Source organism: Cebidichthys violaceus, unplaced genomic scaffold (genome assembly GCF_023349555.1).
Source record: "Cebidichthys violaceus isolate CVI_PGR_0920_01 unplaced genomic scaffold, fCebVio1.0.p SCAF_29, whole genome shotgun sequence".
NCBI classification, from domain to species: Eukaryota; Metazoa; Chordata; class Actinopteri; order Perciformes; family Stichaeidae; genus Cebidichthys; species Cebidichthys violaceus.
This window is the reverse complement of record NW_027176472.1, coordinates 1,366,481-1,386,493: the sequence shown is the minus strand read 5'-3', so window position 1 is coordinate 1,386,493 and position 20,013 is coordinate 1,366,481. Positions and strand designations below refer to the sequence as shown.

General features: G+C 40.7%; 1 protein-coding gene across 1 annotated transcript; it reads left to right on the top strand.

Moving 5' to 3' along the window:
• Window positions 1-3,722: 3,722 nt before the first annotated feature.
• On the top strand, window positions 3,723-19,997 carry LOC137880664 (uncharacterized). Its single transcript, XM_068722159.1, has 2 exons — window positions 3,723-3,805; window positions 17,568-19,997. The coding sequence occupies exon 2, from the start codon at window positions 17,578-17,580 to the stop codon at window positions 18,649-18,651; it is 1,074 nt and encodes a 357-aa protein (XP_068578260.1). The 5' UTR covers window positions 3,723-3,805; window positions 17,568-17,577; the 3' UTR covers window positions 18,652-19,997.
• The last annotated feature ends 16 nt before the right edge of the window (window positions 19,998-20,013 follow it).

Here is a 20,013-nt window from a genome sequence, read left to right as displayed (position 1 = left end):
TGCTGCGAGAACATTTATTGTTCACTCAACACCAGAGACGGTCAAACATATAAAAGCTTGTACAGCAGGCTTGTAAACCATCTCACTCGGTGCTCTGTGTGCTATCTTTATGCTCCACCTCAATAGAAAATGACCTCAAAGCAAAGTCCTTTGACAGTGAAAGTGACATAGAAGAGAGTCTGAGACTGAGGGTAATGTTGAGGAGGACCATGCTTATGATGAGAATGATGCTCTTGGGGTTGACCCTCCTGTTGACTCTCAACCACCAGCAGATTATGTTCTTGCTTGGCCTCCAAAAGTGGAGATGTTAACGTCCAGAAATGGAAAGTTATGGTCCTTCTTCCTACTGTATTGGGACAGTTGGACAGACTTGGATGTGACCCACTTGCAAGCTTACATTGGGTTGTTCATTTTGGCAAGAGTGTCTAAGTCAAAAGGCAAAGCAACAACAAGCCTTTGGAATGCTGCAGCCACCATGTCTCTGAAGACTTTCCATGCTTTTCTTCTGCTTTGTGACAAACTCACAACGATACAGGATGCATGGGCCATGTGTGCCCAGCAATTGTCCTTTCTTTACAATCCAGGCCCTCTCACAATCTTTAGATGAATGTCTGGTTGCGTGTCGTGGGCGCAACCAGAACAAATTTGTCATCAAAATGAAGGCAGTGTGTAATGCACAGTCCAGCTATGTCTTGAATATGCAAATGTACACAGAGGAAACCCCCCTGGGGAAAGAACTAAAGAGAATCAGGGCATGAGTGTGTTCATGTTTAGGCGTTCAGCTAAAAGTGTGAAGATGAAATACAAGGAAGCCCAGTTTAAGAAATTCATCCTTGAGTTTGAAGATTTGATCAGATGGCAAATCACTGCACATCAAACTGCACAGAATCAAGCTGTTTGCAATATTACATAACAAATGAATCCACTGAGAATGTGAGCTTGCTCAAGTCACCATTGACCCAGTCGTGTTTAACAGTTTGATGTATTTGTACATAAATAGACCATAAACAGCCTAGGAAAATTTGCAATGGTAATTTTTTTTTGTGTGTAAACAAAACTAGGTAAATTAGGCACAGGTGTCAACCTGTCACTGTCACAAGCCTCTTTCATTACCAACAGACAAAACTCAATCCCAATCTCCATACTCACAGACTCATGGATTTTGAGGAGCATTCCCTAAATGTCCTTGAGGGCTTCGGGCCGTCCTGCTGTCAAATCGTCAAGTGTTTGAGCACTTTCTCAAAGACATTTTTGAGCCCTTTATGCACACTTTCTGTAAGTCTGCATGTCTACTGACTTTGCCTTAGGGAATTACCCACAATTCATAGCAATGTGACTTCAAACACAGGTATATTACACACCTGGTTACAAGTTGCAGGTTTTTTTTCTGTTTTGACAAAAACAAGTAAATAGATTAGTTGACAAATACCTTTTCTTCTCTTGAGGCAAGAGCCTGAGAGAAGTTCAAATCAGGCAGTAAAAACGTGAAATAAAACCCCACAACTGAACATGACATGTTTTGCTGTTGTCGGGTAACTTGATATGTCGCTGCAAAGTGCTGTCACAATGGTATTTATACCATTCCAAGCCCTTGTAGCCCTTGTAGTCTCTCACAGGTGACGTCAGTTAAGTCCTACAGGATTCAAGCCTTGAGGTTGTAGGGGGGACCAGGCGGCAACCTCTGATTCTGAAAAGTGAAGCCAATGCTGACGTTTGTTAAACTTGCATTCTTTCTAATGGCCATCAGGGGGCGACTCCTCCGGTTGCAAAAGAAGTCTTGTTGTATAGAAGTCTATGAGAAAAAGACCCCACTTCTCATTTGATTTATTACCTCAGTAAACATTGTAAACATGAGTTTATGGTCTCAATCTCTAGTTTCATGTCTTCTTCAATACAGCATGGTCCATGGTCCAAGAGTCAAATAGACCATAAAGCAGGGTATGCTTTAGTGCGGGGCTACAGAGATTGACAGGTCTCTGCCAAAGCCGTATACGGCGTCTCTACGTCAGTCCTCCGCTGTCCAAATATGGTCACTTCAGTTCACTGGTTGCAAAAAACAAGATGCAGACAGCAAAAAATGCCAAAATTGAGGCTTCAAAACCGTAGTCCACAAACCAATGGGTGACTACGTCCATTTCTGATATACAGTCTGTGGGGGGGGGGGGCCTTAGGATTGGGCCATGGTCACTCCAGAAGTGAGGGGTTTTCACTGCAACCATTGTTTGTATTTCTGTTACATCACTTGACTAAAGCCGCACCTGCAAGAGTATCCCGATTTCTTTCGATATACTCCAGCTAGCGTATTCGCGTTTCCCACAAATGGGATGAGAGCCTATCCCGGTTTCTTAAAACAGGATATGATTTTGACATGTGAAAACACATAAACGGGATACTCCAAAAACCTGATCATAAACAGTTCCATATAAACGCAGTCCCTAACACTGATTCACCGTATTTTGTAATGTGCTGATATCCTAATTTCCAGTACACAGAAAGGAAAAATAATAGACGCTGTGGAGAGGCGAGAAGGGGGGTTTGACTAGAGGGCGTTAACATTCTGTTATTTGACGATGTAGATTATTCCCAAACGGTCGACTCTATCTCAGAATTGGCCTTGCAAGATTAGGACTGATTTAAAACAGTAGATGGCGTTTTGAGCCATTTTCAACAATTTTTTTAATTAAAAAAGTACAGTCATATTATTTAGTTCACAGCTTAATTAAACAAATGAGTTTAAGTGTACAGTTGCTTAAAGTGCGTTATATCCTGCTGGTTAGCCTAATCTAAAATAATATATCATAATTTCTTGATTTATATTGAGTTGCTAATCTAAATCTGCAGAGTAACTAATTACTAATGTTGTCAAATAAATGTTGTTTAAATTAAATACGTGCCTACAAAAACATGGTAGTGTTGTAGAAGTATAAAATTATAAAATTGTACTTACAGTACTTACAGTACTATACAGTACTTAGCTAGCCTTTATTTCGCCACCGATAGGTCACTGGGATGGTTGGTTGCGAAGATTTTTAGTCACAAACACGGCATAAGCCACACCCCCATCTTGACGTCACAATTTACTTAGGCTTCACAGTTGAGAGGGCGGCCAGTTTTTTACTTTCAAAATAAGTATTGTGATATGAAATAAAACTTACGTCTTTGTTGTCTTGTATTTTATTTTTGCAGATTTTTTTTCGGACATGATTTTAATTTTTTTTTTACTTGTTGAAAACAACAATATTTAAGTTAAATATTTAAATATAGTTAAGACACCAATGTGTTTGTTTTGTTAGTTGTGTTGACCTGTAATCATCGCAAACCTTTTGAGGGAGATATCGTGGTTAACTGTCAATTAGCTTGCAAGCTAGCTAGAAGAGCGTTTTCTACAATGAAATGCAAAGAGTTTTAGTCACAAACACGGCGTAAGCCACGCCCAGTCGTGACGTCACAATTTACTTAGGCTTCACGGTTGAGGGGGGGGCTTAGTTTTTTACTTTTTAAAATAATTATTGTGATATGAAATAAAACGTATGTTTTTGTTGTCTTGTATTTTTGTTGTTGTTGTGGACTTTGTGTCAGTCATGATTTTTAATTTGTTTTTAACACAATAATATTTTTCAGTCACTTGCGCCCGTTCCCCACCCCCACCCCCTCGGTGAACAGAGCCCGCCCTCCTCTCCTCTCTCCCCGGCTGCCTCCGCCTCTCTCTCCCTGGTCTGTCATCCACACCGCTGTTGTTGCAGCCATTTTACCGTGTGGAGCGTCGGCGCAGCGGTGGAGGATGCCGAAACAGCGCCGTTAAAAGGTAATACCGCCTTTTTATTTATTTTTCCTGCTGTAGTACTTTCATTCACGTCAGTAACCTTCACGGTTCCGACTCATCAAATACGTCCGATAATGTTTCGGAGCAAAGGGGAGGGCCTGGTCGGCCGGAAGGGCTTTGGGGAGCCTCTACAACTATAGCTGCCCAGACAGAGGACAGATTGCTGGGAGAGTGTTTGGCGAGCTCGGCTTGTCGGCAGTTCACAAGTCCGTGTGAAAAAAAATGGCGACGTCTTTCATCAAACCACTGAAAGTTGTAAGTCAGCTTCTCAACGGCGGCTACTTGAATACATCTGACTACAGTTAGTGGTTTAGGAAAAAATAAACTGAGTCTTATTGCCAGTTCTTGAAGGTGGGGGCGCTCGTGAGCTACGGAACCACGTAGCTTTGCGCACGTTTTTCCCTATCTTAACGCTCATTGGCTTACCTGGTTTGTTTTGTTTTTAGCGTTTTTGATCTAACAAAAAAAAGTAGTGATACCATCATAGGTTTCTTTGTTCTTGTCAGTTAAGACATCAGTGTGTTTTGTTTTTGTTAGTTGTGTTGACCTGTAATCATCGCAAACCTTTGATGAAGTAAAGGAGTTGGTTGGTTATCATGGTTAATTGTCAATTAGCTTGCAAGCTAGCTAGGAGAGCATTATACTGCTAACGTCAATAACTGTTTACACAATGAAATTCTGTTCAATCCCGGCAGTAAAAAGCCAAGTGACTCATCGGCTTTCTGGCTTTCTGATACGCCTCTGAAGGAAAAGGGCTATATTTCAGCGTAGCCAGCGGATATCTCGACCAAGACTTAATTTTTCATACACTATACGTTGCTAACAGTCCAATTAGCAACTTGAGATGTGAGACTGGAGTTGAGACAACAACGTGTATGCCTGGATTGTTTCACAAGTAGCTAGTTTACAAGATCATTTAAACCAATAAAATGCAAAATTATTGTCAGATGGAAACCACAATATGTCTGATACTGATACTAAGTTAACGATTAAGTATGCCATTACCAGCAGACTGTTCATATTGAAGTAAAATCAAGCAATACGTCTACACATTGATCACAATGTTGGCTAGCTAGCTAAACAGTTTGTATTCAATGGTAGCTACGTAGTATGAATAGTATGTTAATGGGATGTTACGTCCTGAGCTATAGCTGTTCTCCAACATAGGTCACCAAGCATATTTCTCAAAGATGCAAGGATACATTTTGCCATGCTACTTTTTGGTCTGATACGGTCTGTAGACAGGTTTCTTTTCAACAATTAATCCAGGATGCATGCTCAGCATGGAGGTAGAAAAAGCTTGAAAAAAACTTGTTATTAAAATGAGAATAACTGGTCCATCTTAAAGGTCAGCCCACCTTACCTGGGCCGAGGTTGACGTTAACTTTGGGGCGAATCCCTCTTCAATTATATCAAAATGTGGCAACCAAGACACGGGAACTTGGCTTGGGTCTTGAAGTGTTGTAGCATTTATTCATCAACAGCCCAAACTCGGTCTCTTCACTGAACACTGTTGTGTTTATTCGCAGTACACTGGCTGGTAATAAATAGTCTTGTCTCATCGCCCCCCAAAAAACACAAACTTTCTGGTAAATAAACAAAACGTGTACCACTTCCCCAGAATCAGCAATTTGACCTTAAGGCAATTCAAGCTGGATATTCTGCCGTGGGGCTGTTGGAACAGGCTGCTAATGTTGCCTGTTTTTTTTTTTTTTTTTTTCCTCAACATGTTATAATGACAAATGCCGGTTGGTATAAAATCAAACTGTGAAACCGCAAATTGATTCCTGTTTTAAGAAAATGAAGTAACTTGTCAGAGACTGTTTTTAAGGCCAAATTGTTACAGCACTTCTGGCTAGCTAAAATGGTGCGTACTCCAGTGAGAAGCAGCAGCTAGTAGCAAAGATAATTCTAACAGACTTTATAGGTTTATATTAAACCCCAGCGTTTCATCCTCTCTGAAAGACTATCCACCACCTTCCAGTACTTTGGTCTGGTATGAATAGATAGTAAGAGCTAACTGGGTTGGTTCAGTCTTGATAATGAATATTTCCACCAATTACTTTTATGTTGTACAGTTTAAGCCACCAAAACAAGTTTTATGACATTTCTTTTATGACATACTATACTATGACTTTTTTATGACATACTATACGATACACTTTTTATGACTTATTTTTAATTGCACACTAGGTTATGACTTTTTATGACTTTTTATATGACATACTATACCTTCTTTATGACTTACTAGGCTTTGACCTTTTCTGACTTTTTCTGACGTACTACATTATGAATTGTATTTAAAGACCAGATTACTAAATAATAACGATTAACTCTTCACTTTGAACTTACCGGCTGGGTCAGTTTTGAGATAATGAATATTTCAAGTTATTGCTTTTGTCATATCTACAGTTTAAGCCCAAAAACAACTTTTAATGATGATCTCATAAGCTGTCATTGCGGTTTATTTTCTACACCTGATATGTGTGCGCATCAAACTGACGAAGTCACTCTGGAATACTTTGAGGTCAAATCTCATTGTCAACCATGTTATTTACTGGCATTTAAGCCAGATTTTCGCCCTGAAGTGGCTGCCTCTGGCTAATTTTAGAATTGGGTCAAAATTAATCTTGATCGGTTTGACAATTTGAGAGGTTCATGAGTCATGATGCTGGTACGATCAGGCTCTCAGACGATTGTGACTGCTGTGATATGAAGTAGAACAGATGGACCATATTGTTTGCATCGTCCTATTTTCTGTAGACTTGGAAAGTATCCGCTGTCTTTCTCGCTTTCTCTCTTATTGTTGCGGATGCAGTTATGCACATTTGAAATGCCAAGAAAATGTTTGATGACGTTAGAAAGTGTCTCCATTATGTAGTTTGTCCACCAGAGAGAACCGACAAGTTTATTTGAACTGAGCAACTAAACTGTGGTTTAGTTGCTCAGTTCAAATAAACAGTTTTGTTTCTTTGTCCCTACAATCCAGCAACCACATCACTTTCCCAGTTTTGTTAAGCTGTGTTTTGTCCTGTAATTATGCTTTGCGACTAGTGTCGAGGTTGATTGTCTTTGATTACTACACTTGAAACTGGTGTTTTGGTCGCTGTGAAATTGTACTCGATCCGATGAACAGGAATGAATACTAGAAAATACAATAACATAAACATGGTGGCAGCTAGCTAGTGGGAGATCGGAAGGAGATTTAATTTTCAGTAAATATCACTATGTAAAATGAGTATTTTCGGCTTTAAAAAAAGATAGCAAATACTACTCAAACATAACGCTCGCTGTTAGGACATAATGTCCCACTCTCTATGGTCGAGTTCTCTGCCATCATTACCGTTGTCATTGAATTATTCCTGTCATCATTGTTACTTGATTAATTAATTATCTAGCACAATCTTGATTTTATGTTTTTAACTAAAACTTTGCCATAACAAGATAAAAATGCACCAGTTCTTATTGAGTCAACCCCTCCTAACAGCAGTTTTATGAACAAAGCTTGAATGCGTATGACGGTGAGTGAAGTCGCCATTTTGTTTAATAATGCCATGCAAGCAGATGCCTTTCGGGGAATTTTGCCTCTTTCCAATATGTTGCTCCTCAGTTGAATTCCTCATGTCAAGCTGCAATCTAATGGCCCGTGTCCACATAGTGTTTTTTTTTCTTCTCAAGGCCAGCGTCTTCTTTCAATTGTTCCAAATGAGGAGAGAAGGTATGTGGCTGCCTAGAGGAAAGTTGATGGCAGCACTAAAGAACTGTTGTACTCTGGATAACTATGGACTGAATCAGCATGTGACATAATATGGGCCACACTGGGGACTTTGTCATCTCAAAGGGTCTCAACATCAGACTAAAAGGTTGTGGTGGATGATGTTACTCTTTGCGATTATTCATGTGTTTTCTTTGGGATGACTATCTCTGTTTGCGCAAATCTTTAAATTATTAATTCAGGCTTTCTCTTCCTCACCTACCATCTTTTGGGTCTTTTTAGGGAAACAATTGTTTATACTTTCCTATCCTCCATTTGTGGTTACTCAAAATTGCATTGTTGAGTCAATCGTCGGGGGGGGCGGTGTTTTTTTTCATCTCATGAAATATTCTGCTTCAATCCAAATTTGTTTGCTTTTGTCTTTTATAAACATTTTTTCACTGCAGTCTTAAAACGGTTTCCAGCTTGTACCAGCGAGGGTTGCACCTAATGTAAAGGTCTAGCAGCAAAAAACCAACAGCACCATAAATTACATTTAACTACATAACACAAAATTATATTCTCCACATTGTTAAGCCTGCAAGCTGGCGACAGCCATGGCAAATAGCATAATGTTTTCAGGTTGATATCTCAGGAACACCTGGAGAAAAGGCTCCATTTTTGGGCCTCTTCTGTTCAACATATCTCAAATGTTCTTGCCATTATTATGCAGACGACACACAGATTTATATAAAGATATCATAAGGTGACTATGGTCCCATGCAATTACTGAGAGAGTGCATTGAACAAATCAATGACTGGATGTGCCAAAAATTTCATTTGTCTAGTTTTACAAAGATAAAACAGAAGTAATTTTCTTTCAGTGCTCCACTCCAAAACAGTTTGCTCCGTTCCATAGACTGTTATTAGGGCCCGAGCACCGACGTAGTCGGAGCGGAGGACCTATTGTTATTCTAATGTTTTTTATTATTATTATTATTAGGGCCCGAGCACCGACGTAGTCGGAGCGGAGGACATATTGTTATTCTAATGTTTTTTATTATTATTATTATCGTACCAGTTTCATCGCAAAAAGGAGGTGCTTGGGATACTGGGAATCTTTTGAAATTTGGCACAAAATTCAATCGTGGTGAAAATTCCAGTATTATTGGGGTGTCCAGCTGCGGCATGACATTTTGGCTCGATAGCGCCCCCTACAGAGTAGCCCCAACTTTGGGTTTCACCTAGCTGTATGAAATTTGGTAGGTATGTGGAACGTGATGGGACGTACAAAAAAGTCAAAAGGGGGTATATCCTAAACCAAACAGGAAGTCGGCCATTTTGAATTTTATGACGTTTCTGGACCGTTTCAAGGCGCCGTACTTTAACGAACTCCTCCTAGAGATTAAACCCGATTGCCTTCAGATTTGGTCAGTATGCTCTTGAGATCTTGGCAGTGAAACGACTCAAAGATCAAAAAGTTATCGAACTATGTGTCCGTGGCGTGGCAGCAAAAAAACACCATTCGCCATGAAACAGGAAGTTGTTGTAACTCGGCTGTACATTGCCTAATCTGCTCCAAATTTCTCAGATGTCATAACATCCTGACCCTGAACACATCTATATGACAGTTTAGAATCATAGTGATAGCGCCACCTGGTGGCAACAGGAAGTTATAAGTTTTGTACTTTGACATCCTGCTCCTCACAGATTATTCCAATCCCTCTAAAGTTTTGTCAGAAAAGCCTTAAGACGTTGATAATGCTTCATTGTGAAAATTGTAAGAAGTTGTCGAAGGGCGACGACGTGGCGGCTCGGCGAACTTCGATCCTTCGCCATGAACGAATAAACTGATGTAACTTGACTCCGCATCATCAGATCTTTACCAGATTTCACATGTTTGATTAGACTCCAGGCCTGAAGACATCTGCAGGCCAATTTTGAATCATAGTCATAGCGCCACCTACTGGCAACAGTAAGTTAAAGTCTTTATACTTTGGCTTGTTTCTCTTAGTTGGAAAATCAGATCAACATCAAATTAGTTCCACACAAATGTAAGAAGTTCATAATGCCAGTTCTCTAAGCTTTTGATGTTTCGTCGAACGCCGTTGCCGTGGTAACGCAGTCTTCGGCGTGACAAACGATGGTCATTTGGAGAGGTTAAAAAAGCTTGAAACACAAGCAAACTTGACACACAGATCACAAGGCCAAAATGTAGTTATATAATATGATTTTATTCAATAAGAGTGTTAAATTGGCTCAATAGCGCCCCCTACAAAATTTCGACAAAGCAGCCCTTGCAGTACGTTTCATATAGAATAACAAAATTTGGCAGGCACATGTATCACATGTGGACTTAAATAAAAGTCTCTTGGGGCCATGCCCTAAACCCAACCGGAAGTCAGCCATTTTGAATTTAGTCTGAATTTCTAGTGTCGTTTTTGCAATTTCCAGGCGCTCTACTTTAACAAACTCCTCCCAGGGATTTAATCAGATCAACTTAGAATTTGGTCAGGACAATCTAAAGACCTTTGTGATTAAAAGTTACTCAAAGCTTGTTGTTTCGTGAAATGCCGTTGCCGTGGCGATGCATTCCTCGCCATTAAAAACAAAGGTGTTTTTGAGGGGCTAAAAATACTCAAAACAAAATCAAACTTGTCACACACATTTAAAATCCTGAATGTAGTTATCTGATGTGATTTTAATGCTTCAGAGTGGCAACTCGGCTCGATAGCGCCCCCTACAATATTTCGACGATGCAGCCCTCGCAGTACGTTTCACCTAGATGTATGAAATTAAGTAAGCCGGTGTATCACATGTAGACTTAAAAAAAAGTCTTAGGGGTCCATGCTCTAAACCCAACCGGAAGTCAGCCAATTTGAATTTTGTATGAATTTCTTGTGGTTTTATTTCCTTTTCCAGGTGCTGCACTACAAACTCCTCCTAGGGAAATAATCCGATCAGCTTAGAATTTGGTCAGAACAACCTAAAGACCTTAACGATTAAAAGTTACTAAAAGCTTGATGTTTCATCGGATAACATGGACTTGGTGTACCGGCAATTTTACATGATTCGCCATCATCCATCAAGCTTTTGTAACTCAACCTTACTTTGTCAAAACTGCCCCAAACTTGACATGCTTGATTGCTGTCGTGATTTTAGGACTTCTGCATGCCAATATTAACTCATAGTCATAGCGCCACCTACTGGCAACCACGGACGTAAACAGAATTCTATAATAACAGCGGCCCAAACAGGGTTTGTGGGCACACCATGAGAAAAAGACTTATCTGATCTAAATATGTGCAAACTAAGATGCTTGGAGAACAAAAGTTAATCAACAGTGTTTTTCAAACCATGTCAGTGGGCATTAGTATAAATGATCTGTCTAGAGCTTCTACATGAGAATCAGGTTAAATGTTACAATGAATGCTTCACACTACAATCTAAAGTTACAGAAGAGCTTAAAATGAAAACGGTGTCAAATTAAAGTGTTCAAGTAAAAACAAATGACACTGCTGTTCTGTTAACTTTTATGTAAGTCCAAATACAATCAGCAGGACACTGCAGGGAGTTGAACTCCATCCCAGTAACCTGACCGTCTGTTATGTTACAAATACTGAAGCACATTCACACGTTCATTTTCTTAATGATCTTAACAGGCTTACATTTATGATTGTATCGGAGGTACACTCAAAACATTTGAGGCTTAAGACCTGGCAACATGGTCTTGCTATGCTGCTGGTCGACGCAGGAAATATCATCTAACTTGTGCATGCAGTGTATGATGGTCACAGAAATGCATTGCCGCATCAACCAGAGTCCTGCCAGTACCCTCGACGTGTGTGACGTTGCGAGGGCCCGATCAATGCTGCTTGCAGCTTTAATGTTATTAGCCTTTTCTCTAACCATGTTTGGAGTTGTTTTCTACAATATAACGGTATCTTATCTAGTGCCTTCAAGTTTTGTTTCTTGGTCAATCCCTCCCATGTGCTTTATTCTATTGAAGCGATGCCTTGACTTTCAACAGCCCTTTTCAAGGATTCAACAATAATTCATTGTCATTATGCAACACAGGGTTGCATAGCAAAATGCAGTTGCAGCCCATTTGTATTATATTTGTATATAATGTTGTATCCAGTCCAACACACCTGCAGAGCTGCCCCGTCACCAAACGCAATGTTTACACAGCACGAACGATCGGCCAAAAGCATTTTTTTTAAAGAACTTCTCTGTGGCTGAAACAAAGCAGCCAGCAGCACAAGATGAATAACTAACACTGAGGGATGTCTTTGTTCTCCATTTTTTATTTTAACATTTTACCTTTGTCCCAGTGAGATAGTAATGAGTTCATATAGTGACTTTGCTGTTGTAAACGCAACTGTTGCTGCTCTAAAAACTGTATTTTTTATATATTTTAAATATAAATTCTAATCCTGTTCTGAAGTTATTTGTTTTCAAAATTATATATGTTTTGAAAAAGGAATAGTACTAAAATCCTAAAGGCCACCATAGTTCCCCAACACGCTTAGAAAGGGAGGGGTGAGCTGACGGGTATTTAGTTGGTTGCTATCTGCAACAAACCCATAAGTGCCACTAAATCGTACACACTGTTCCTTTTAATGCTTTTGTTCATCATCTGTGGTTTGGATTTCCACATAGTCGAAGAAATAAAGTGCATCCTCGCCATAGTTTAGTGATGAAAGCGCTGTCAGTTGGGCTGTAATGAATATCTTTCTCTTTTTTTTTTTAAAGCTTTGCATGTCTGTTGTCATATTTTATGACATTGTGTCTGTGCGTGTTTGAGAGTGAGGTAGAGAGGGGAAGACAAGGTGAACTACTGCATGCAGTGTTTCTGTAAGTAATTGATAACTAACTCAGAATGCTGCTTTGTTGCCCTCCCGACCGTTCTCATATTTTCTAGTAAGCTTACCCGAACCCGGCCGGCCAGCGGGTTGTAACCAGATTTGATGGGTCAACCTGGGAATCAAATAGTATAATACCCTAAACCTACTAATAATAGTAGTGTAGCCTAATCTGTATCTGCAACTGAGCAGAGACATGCCCTAACCATAATGAACAGATATGCAAAAAGAAGAAGCTGCGCTGCATTCAAATGTTGATTTTAGAACTTGATTGTCAAGATTATGAACTAGGCTTCAAAGATTCAGACTATTTGTATTACAGCCATAGCTGTCAGCACTGAATGGTAGAGGACATTATAACATTGTCTGGTATTGATTTTTATAAATTGCATCCACATTTTGGCAATTTCTGCCATTTTCTAGATTTAACAGTTGATTCCATTCCCCCCCATCACAGACATCATAGGAGCCTACTGATACCAGGTGGGGGATGGGAACTCTGTCCTTCTGTCTGTCTGTCTGTCTGTCTGTCTGTCTGTCTGGCAGCAGTGTGGACACTTTGTGCGTTGCTGCCTCTGATTAATGGGCCTGATGTTCAATTGCAGTCGCCAGAGATCTTCTTGGCCTGCTCTGCTCCTGCAAGCTGCGCTGTTTAAACTACAAAATGAACAAATTAATTACCCATATTTATTTGGGGGGTGGGGTGGGGGGGTGGACACGGAGCAGGTCGTTACCTGATGAGCTACTATCTCATTCCTTGTCTTCAGTTTTTATGAAAGTTAAACCTGTGATCATGTAGCTGCAGACTTTGTCTTGTCTACCAGGCGGCTAATTATTATATCCAGGTTCACTAGTGTAGGTTTGTCTTGCTTTCTTTACAGGTGTACAACGTTATTGATAGTTTAATGGTCTTTAACCACATACTTTGTCTTAATATAACAAGTTCTCACAGCAAAAAAAGCAAGTAGCAGTTTGAAAGTAAGACTGATATGAATCTAGCTTAATCTAGTCTGAAAACTAAAGATGCACCAATGGCAATTTTCTTGACCAATTCCGTTAAAAAAAAAAAAAAACTTGCTGATTACGACTTTCTTTCTCAAAGTTATAATACGCTCATCCTACATCTGACAGGTCAAGCTGTAAATAGGCTAATATCATGCAGCCTCAAATTTTGTACTAACATTCATGGTCCCCAGAAGATGAACTGATGACCTCTTGACTTTTTATTTATCACAACCCTGGTTCCAGACGTCTAAATCACTGATTCAAATAGGGTTGGTGTTGACGGCCGTTACCCTTGTTGGTCTGGAGGCGGGATAAGCTACCTAGCTATATCCGTGAGAAATAGTGACCAAAAAAAAAATGGGTGCCACAGTACAGGTTGTCAACTTACAAAAATAACAACTCTTAAAGGGTCGGTCTGAGGTTCTATATTTTTCTTATTGTCAACAAATCCTTCCTGACTTGCCCATAGATTGCAGATGGAAATTGACTAGTTGCTAAATCTGATACAAAATCTCTTTGTATGTGATTGTTTTTTTCTACAGGTCCCTGATAAATAGACATATTAAACAAAATCTCTCTCTCTCTCTCTGTCTGTTGCACTCAGCCCAATGACTATTGGTTCCTACTGAAGACGTAAATCTAATACAAAAATTTCACTAATATAGTTTATTTTTCATTAAAAAAAATAAAACTCAGTAATTTCCTAAAACAGTGGGGTGTTGCAGTTTTTAGGAAATGTTAACTCAAACAGGAGGAAGCAGTGCATTTGTTGGGACCATTTTCTAAACTACGGTGTTTGTATTGATAATAATGAAGGAGCGTGTCACCCTGTTACTCAACATTCGCTGGTTCTTGCTTCTCAGTTGTAAGAATTTGTTACATTTCTTTGTCTTATTTGATAGTTGATTGAACGTCTTTGTGTCTTGAACTGTTGATCAGAAATAGCGGGAAAAGCTTATGTTTAGCTCTGAACCAGCTGGTTAGACTTCAGAATCTACAAAGAAAATTGCTATTATTCACGTAATAAAAGCTAGATTGTGGAACTTTGTCTCCCCATGCCAGTAGTGAGAGTACTTAAAATAGTATTATTTGACTCTGAATTTGAAAAAGTGAACACTGTCGACTTGCTCATGAGGTATGTCTGCAGGAGAGCTCTTTCGTTCCTTTGAACGCCAAATTTCCTTTTCAATCTGGAGCATTCAAGGCCAAGTACAATACTTACGTTTTGTTGAGTTTAAGATCAGAAGGTTGCAGGTCATCCATGTTTTTATGTCCTTAAGACATCCTTGGAGTTAAGCTAATTTCTTAGTTTTGTCTGGCCTGATCAATAGATATAACTGGGTGTCATCTGTATAACAATGAAAGTTTATGAAGTGTTTTCTATTAATATTGCCTAAACAAAGCATATATAAAGTGAATAGAATGGGTTCAAGCACAGATGTCTTTCACGTGTACAAACTGGGATCAATCTGATAAATAGGACTGAAACCAGTTTAGTGCAATTGGTTCCTTCAATGCCAATTAAATGTTCTAGTCTCCGTAATATGATACTGATTCCCGACTGCTTTCTCAAGGACCTTGGAGAGGAAGGGGCTGTGTTTTTTTTTTTTTAATGAAGAGGTTTAATTACAGCTACTTTTTAGGACTGTGGTACATGGCCTGTTGGTAAAGACAGATTGAAGTATAGAAGTGCTAACTATGGGGAAAACTTCTGTAAGATGCCTTGTCTGGGTGCGTTCTAAGAGAAAGGTAGATGGCTTGGATGGAGAAATTGTTTAAGTCAATAGGTGAAGGTCAATGTTAGAAAAACATTCTATCAGGTTTTACAGCTTTTTTTTAAGGTTCCTAAGTTTGAGGATGAATCAGTACCGGTTGAGGGCAGGAGTTGATTAATTAAGGTTGTTATACTTAGAATTTTAATAATAAAGAAGTTCATGAAGTTGCTTCTGCTGAGGGCTAAAGGAATACATGGCTCAATATAGTTGTTAGCATCGCTACAGTGCTGAAGAGAAACCTGGGGTTCTAATTTTTTTTCTATGAATTATGAGTAATAGGCTGCTCTGGCATTACGGAGGTCCTTCCTAAAAGTTTTTAGACTATCTCGCTAGTCTAACTGTGATTCTACCAAATTCTTGGTTCTTTTCAAGTTTTTGCGATGTTGACTTTAATTGAGCGTTTTACCATGGAGCTAACTACCTTTTTGTTTTGCTATCGTCTTTTTTAGAGGGGCAATACAGTCATGTGTCATTAGCTGTGAACCTATAGCATTATCGACAAGATGTTCAACTTGGGTGGGACTAAAGTTATCATAGGAGTCCTCTGTTATATTGAGATATTGAATTAATTGCCGATGAACTCACTTCCTTAAATTTAACAACAGCACTTTCAGATTGACATCTAGACTACAAACCTTTGCCTAATGGCGTGTATCCGGTACTAAGTATTCAAAAGTTACTAAATAATGGTCAGATTAGAAGAAGGTTCTGTGGAAAGACTATTCAATGTTCAATTTTAATGCCATGTGCCAAATCAAGGTTGAGGGTGTTGTTAAAACAGTAAGTGGGTTTCTGTACACTCTGACAAACTCGTTTGGCAAGGGCTCGAATGTAATGTTGTTGTCACCTCTGAAATAAAAGTGCATCGTCCGTGATCTGACTTAGGCTACCACAATTATACCAGTCAAAGTAGGAATTACATCACTTCTATTAAAATTCCCTATCTTTCTGGGTGATGCCCACAGTTCTCTGTTGAGAGCTAGCTATTGTCACAATCAAACATTTATTATTATATTTCCTTCCATACTTTGTTTCTGATAAATTGCTGTTTCCTTTGTCCTTTTTTTGGTGGTGGTAGAGAAGCGAATACAAAAATTATATAATATTAGGCGGTTTCCCTCCCTCGGGGCTACCATGTCAAGTTTTTGTCTTCTTTATTTCTGCTGGAAGAGGATCCCAGGGCGTTGTTTCTACTGTCTCAAAGGTCCTGGTTACCATGCTGTTTAATGAAGCTTGTTTAGATTGAGGGTATAAAGGTGTAAAACTGCTGCTGAACTGAGAGAAGGTCGCAGTTTTAACGAGCCAGGTGGGGTCGTTCTCCCAGCAGATCATGGAGCTTCAGTGTTTCTTTATATTCTCTGCTGGTCTGGCCATGTGAGGTGTCTGATTACACTGCTGCTGACAGTAAACTAACTTCTCCCCCAAGCATTGATCTAGCAATTAAAAAATCCCCAGCCTCTGTGTTCAAAGCTGAAACAGTGTAGGTTTATGTTAACATTTTATATTCAGGTGACTTAACAACATCATGTGAACTCGGCTGCTGATCCACTTCAGTTTCTGGGGTCAGAAGGTCTTAGCACCCAGAAGCAGAAATGATGACGGTAGAGAAATGTTTAGGAAAGACGAGAGTTGACCTATCCATTGTTAGGATATGAACAGATAATACTGTCTGAACAGATGGGAAAACATCCGGTTTTATGATTGTTTTTTGTTGCCTGATTGACACAATTTGCCTCAATCTGTCAGCCCTTCAGATTCAGAGTCATAAAACTGCACATCATATGTAATTAAAGCAAATCATCTGGGATCTCACTTCTTCCAGTGACGGCAGTATCTCTGATGTCCATCATGGAGAAACTTCCATAGGGGCAGAAAAATGGTCCACGGAAGTATGCAAACGCAAATGCAAGAGGGGCCCGTAGTAAACAAACATGGCGTCTGAGGAGGAACTTGATGCACAGACAGAAGAAAAAAATAAAACAAACAGTGGGATGTTTGTCTGAATGAAGAGGCAATGGAGTGTCATAAATATGCAAATGAATATGGGTATTCTTTCAGGTGACACACTTCAGAATGGAACAAAGTGTGAAATCGATCTTCGAAGTGTCTGCCTTCGCATTTATTTAAAAAAAAATGGTCCCGGGACTTCCTTCCTTCCATCTCTGTTTCTTCCTCATTTCCTGTCATGTCTCCGTTGTCGCGATCCAATAAAGGCATGAAACTTCCGAACGATATACATCTTTTTTTAACATGCATTTGGAGGCAATGGGAGGTAAATTCCTCTTCTTTTGAAAGAATGGAGACCAAAAGGAGTTGCAACAATATAAGGTTGCAAAATAACAAAAAAGGTTCATCTACCATTTCTGTGATTCAGTTTAACCAAATGCTTTCTGTATTCCCGGCAGGACTAGAAACATGGCTGAGGCGGCGCGAGGTCCCGTGGTTTGCCGACCTTTGGCGTTTGCCAATGAAGACCGGGCAGTTCACTCCTGGTCTCGGATCTCGTCAGCGGGGCAGAACGTCCTCCTGGATGCTCTGAAGATCCTCAGCCCGATGTCCCGCGACCTCTCGAGCAGTGAGGAGCTGGTCACCTTCTTGAAGGAGCTGGGAGAGGAGGGCCACAAGCCCACCGTGCTGCGCAGCAAAGATGTGTACGGCTACCGCTCCTGCACGAACCAACCGCTGACCGCTGACATGCTGAAGCCACAGAGCAGGAACGTCAGACCCACCGCCAAGAGGAGGGGAAGGAAGCCCCTGGTCAAAAAGAGAGAGGTCCACCCGTCCTGGAATGCCTCTGAGAAGAGTAACCCCAAGATTCAAGGGGTCCGCCCTCCGGAGCTGCTGGTGGACCATCGGGCCATCATCTGCAGCAGGACACCCAGTCGGACTGTAGAGATGTCGCAGGCGCTGGAAGTGCGGCCGTGCCTCAGACTGACCAACATTGAGGGCCTATCTGGCTTCCATACGGCCAGACTCCAGATCCACACTTCCTGGGACTCATCCTCTGAGGCACCCTCTGTTGCCTTTTCACAGCAACAGCACCCTCCAACGCTTTCAGGAATACCTTTGCAGCCTTCTCACAATGGTGGTGGGGCACCCACCAAAGCTGTGGCCTTGTACAGCCAGAAGAGCCTGTCCTGCCCCATCCGATTGGACGGCGCCCTCATCGGAGATTCTGCACCGGTCTTCTACGCAAATGGACGGGCGTTCCCAGAGACTCACACAGAGCTCACCAGCAATGGCTGGAGGAGCAACGGCGTTCACCGAGATGGTCGGGGCCCCAAGGAACTAAACATCCCGACCCGGCAGAGAAACGGCTGGAAGGACAAAAACAGTCTTAGGTGGAAAGTTGTAAAAGTGGACGACTCTCGCTCTGTGGCTGAGGCCCGCAGAAAAGCGCAGAAGATCCTACAGGTCAACCTGTCTCCAGTGGTTCTGATCCAACCTCTCAATTATGTGCTGAGAGACTTCAGATACCAGAATAAGTGACAATACACCCCACAACCATTGTTTCATTGGGCAGATGTTAGTGTTTTACATCCATTAGGCTGTTCCTGGCTGAGCCCCAGTGTTCATAGCAGACGTCTTACATGGGTTTTTGTGATCTCTGCTGCGCGTTGGCGCTGGAGAAGTTCGAGTCTGTCTGTGGAAGTTCTGGTTCCTGACAGGGGCGCTCTGGATCGAAAGGCATTTGAAGTCAGGTGAAGCTTTTCTCAGCAGGCTGGGAAAAGGCTATCGGCCGAATGCTGGTACATTTTCACGGTCTACTTTAGTTTACACTATACAATACTTCAACCAACCATCATTCTGCTTTGAGTTGCCAGCCTGCTAGCCGATGTTGTGGATGTAGTTTAGGACGCAGCATCCACTGTGACTGTTAGGTTAAAGGTGAACGTCCTGCCCTTCAACAAGGCACTGGGTGCTCACAGTTGTTTAAAAAGAGTATTTATAACTCATTTGAAGTATGCCGCTGTTTTGTTGAAAAGTATCTTTTACTTGTAGCGCTCACAAACAGTGCTGTCGGTCTGCAGCGCCCCATTTTCCACCGGAAAGGAGAAAATCCCATTGATCTGGTGGATGAGCAGGGCAGGTTTCCAAAGCCTTCAGACGAGCAGACGTGGTGGTTGGTTGGTCCCAGCAAAACAAATGAACTAAACAAAAGGAGGGATGAAAGAGTGTTTAGTTTGTCTTCCTTTTTTTGTATTTTTGTTGTGTTTCCACTGGAAATCGGGAAGGCTCTGGGAGCGAGTACAGCAGGGAATCAAACCCGTGGCCCATACAGAGATAGATTGATATCTGGATGATTTGTTTGTCCTTCACAAAGTGTTCCTTTGGTTTAGTTTATCCACACATGGAAACAAAAGACTTATGGAGTGTTTTCAACTGTTGGGGGATTTGATGTCTTACAGTAACATGAACATGAATCAATGAACGGCGGGTACGGAAGGGGACTTGGAGAAATTCATCTTTAATTATTAATTCTCGGAAAACATTGAGAATTATGAGATAACAAAATTCTATCTTCAGGCTTAAGTTTTGTCATTATTAAACTCGATCTCTGAATCCTGTATTTACAAACTTCCGACTAGTTTCAGTGTTTACTTTCTGAATTCTGGCTTTTTCCCTTAAAGTTCCTCCATTACATGACGTGGCCCTGGTCCACCACCTTAAGTTTAAGGAGTTTTACACCGGATACAAAATCAACCCTCAGCTGTCGGTCTAGCGCTGCACAAGATTTAATTTAGTCAAATGCATTTCTGTACTTCACAAGCAACCAACTGCCATTTGGAGACTTGATGTAAGACATTTGTTTGGCTGATTTAAAATACATATTTGTGGTGATATTTGTTA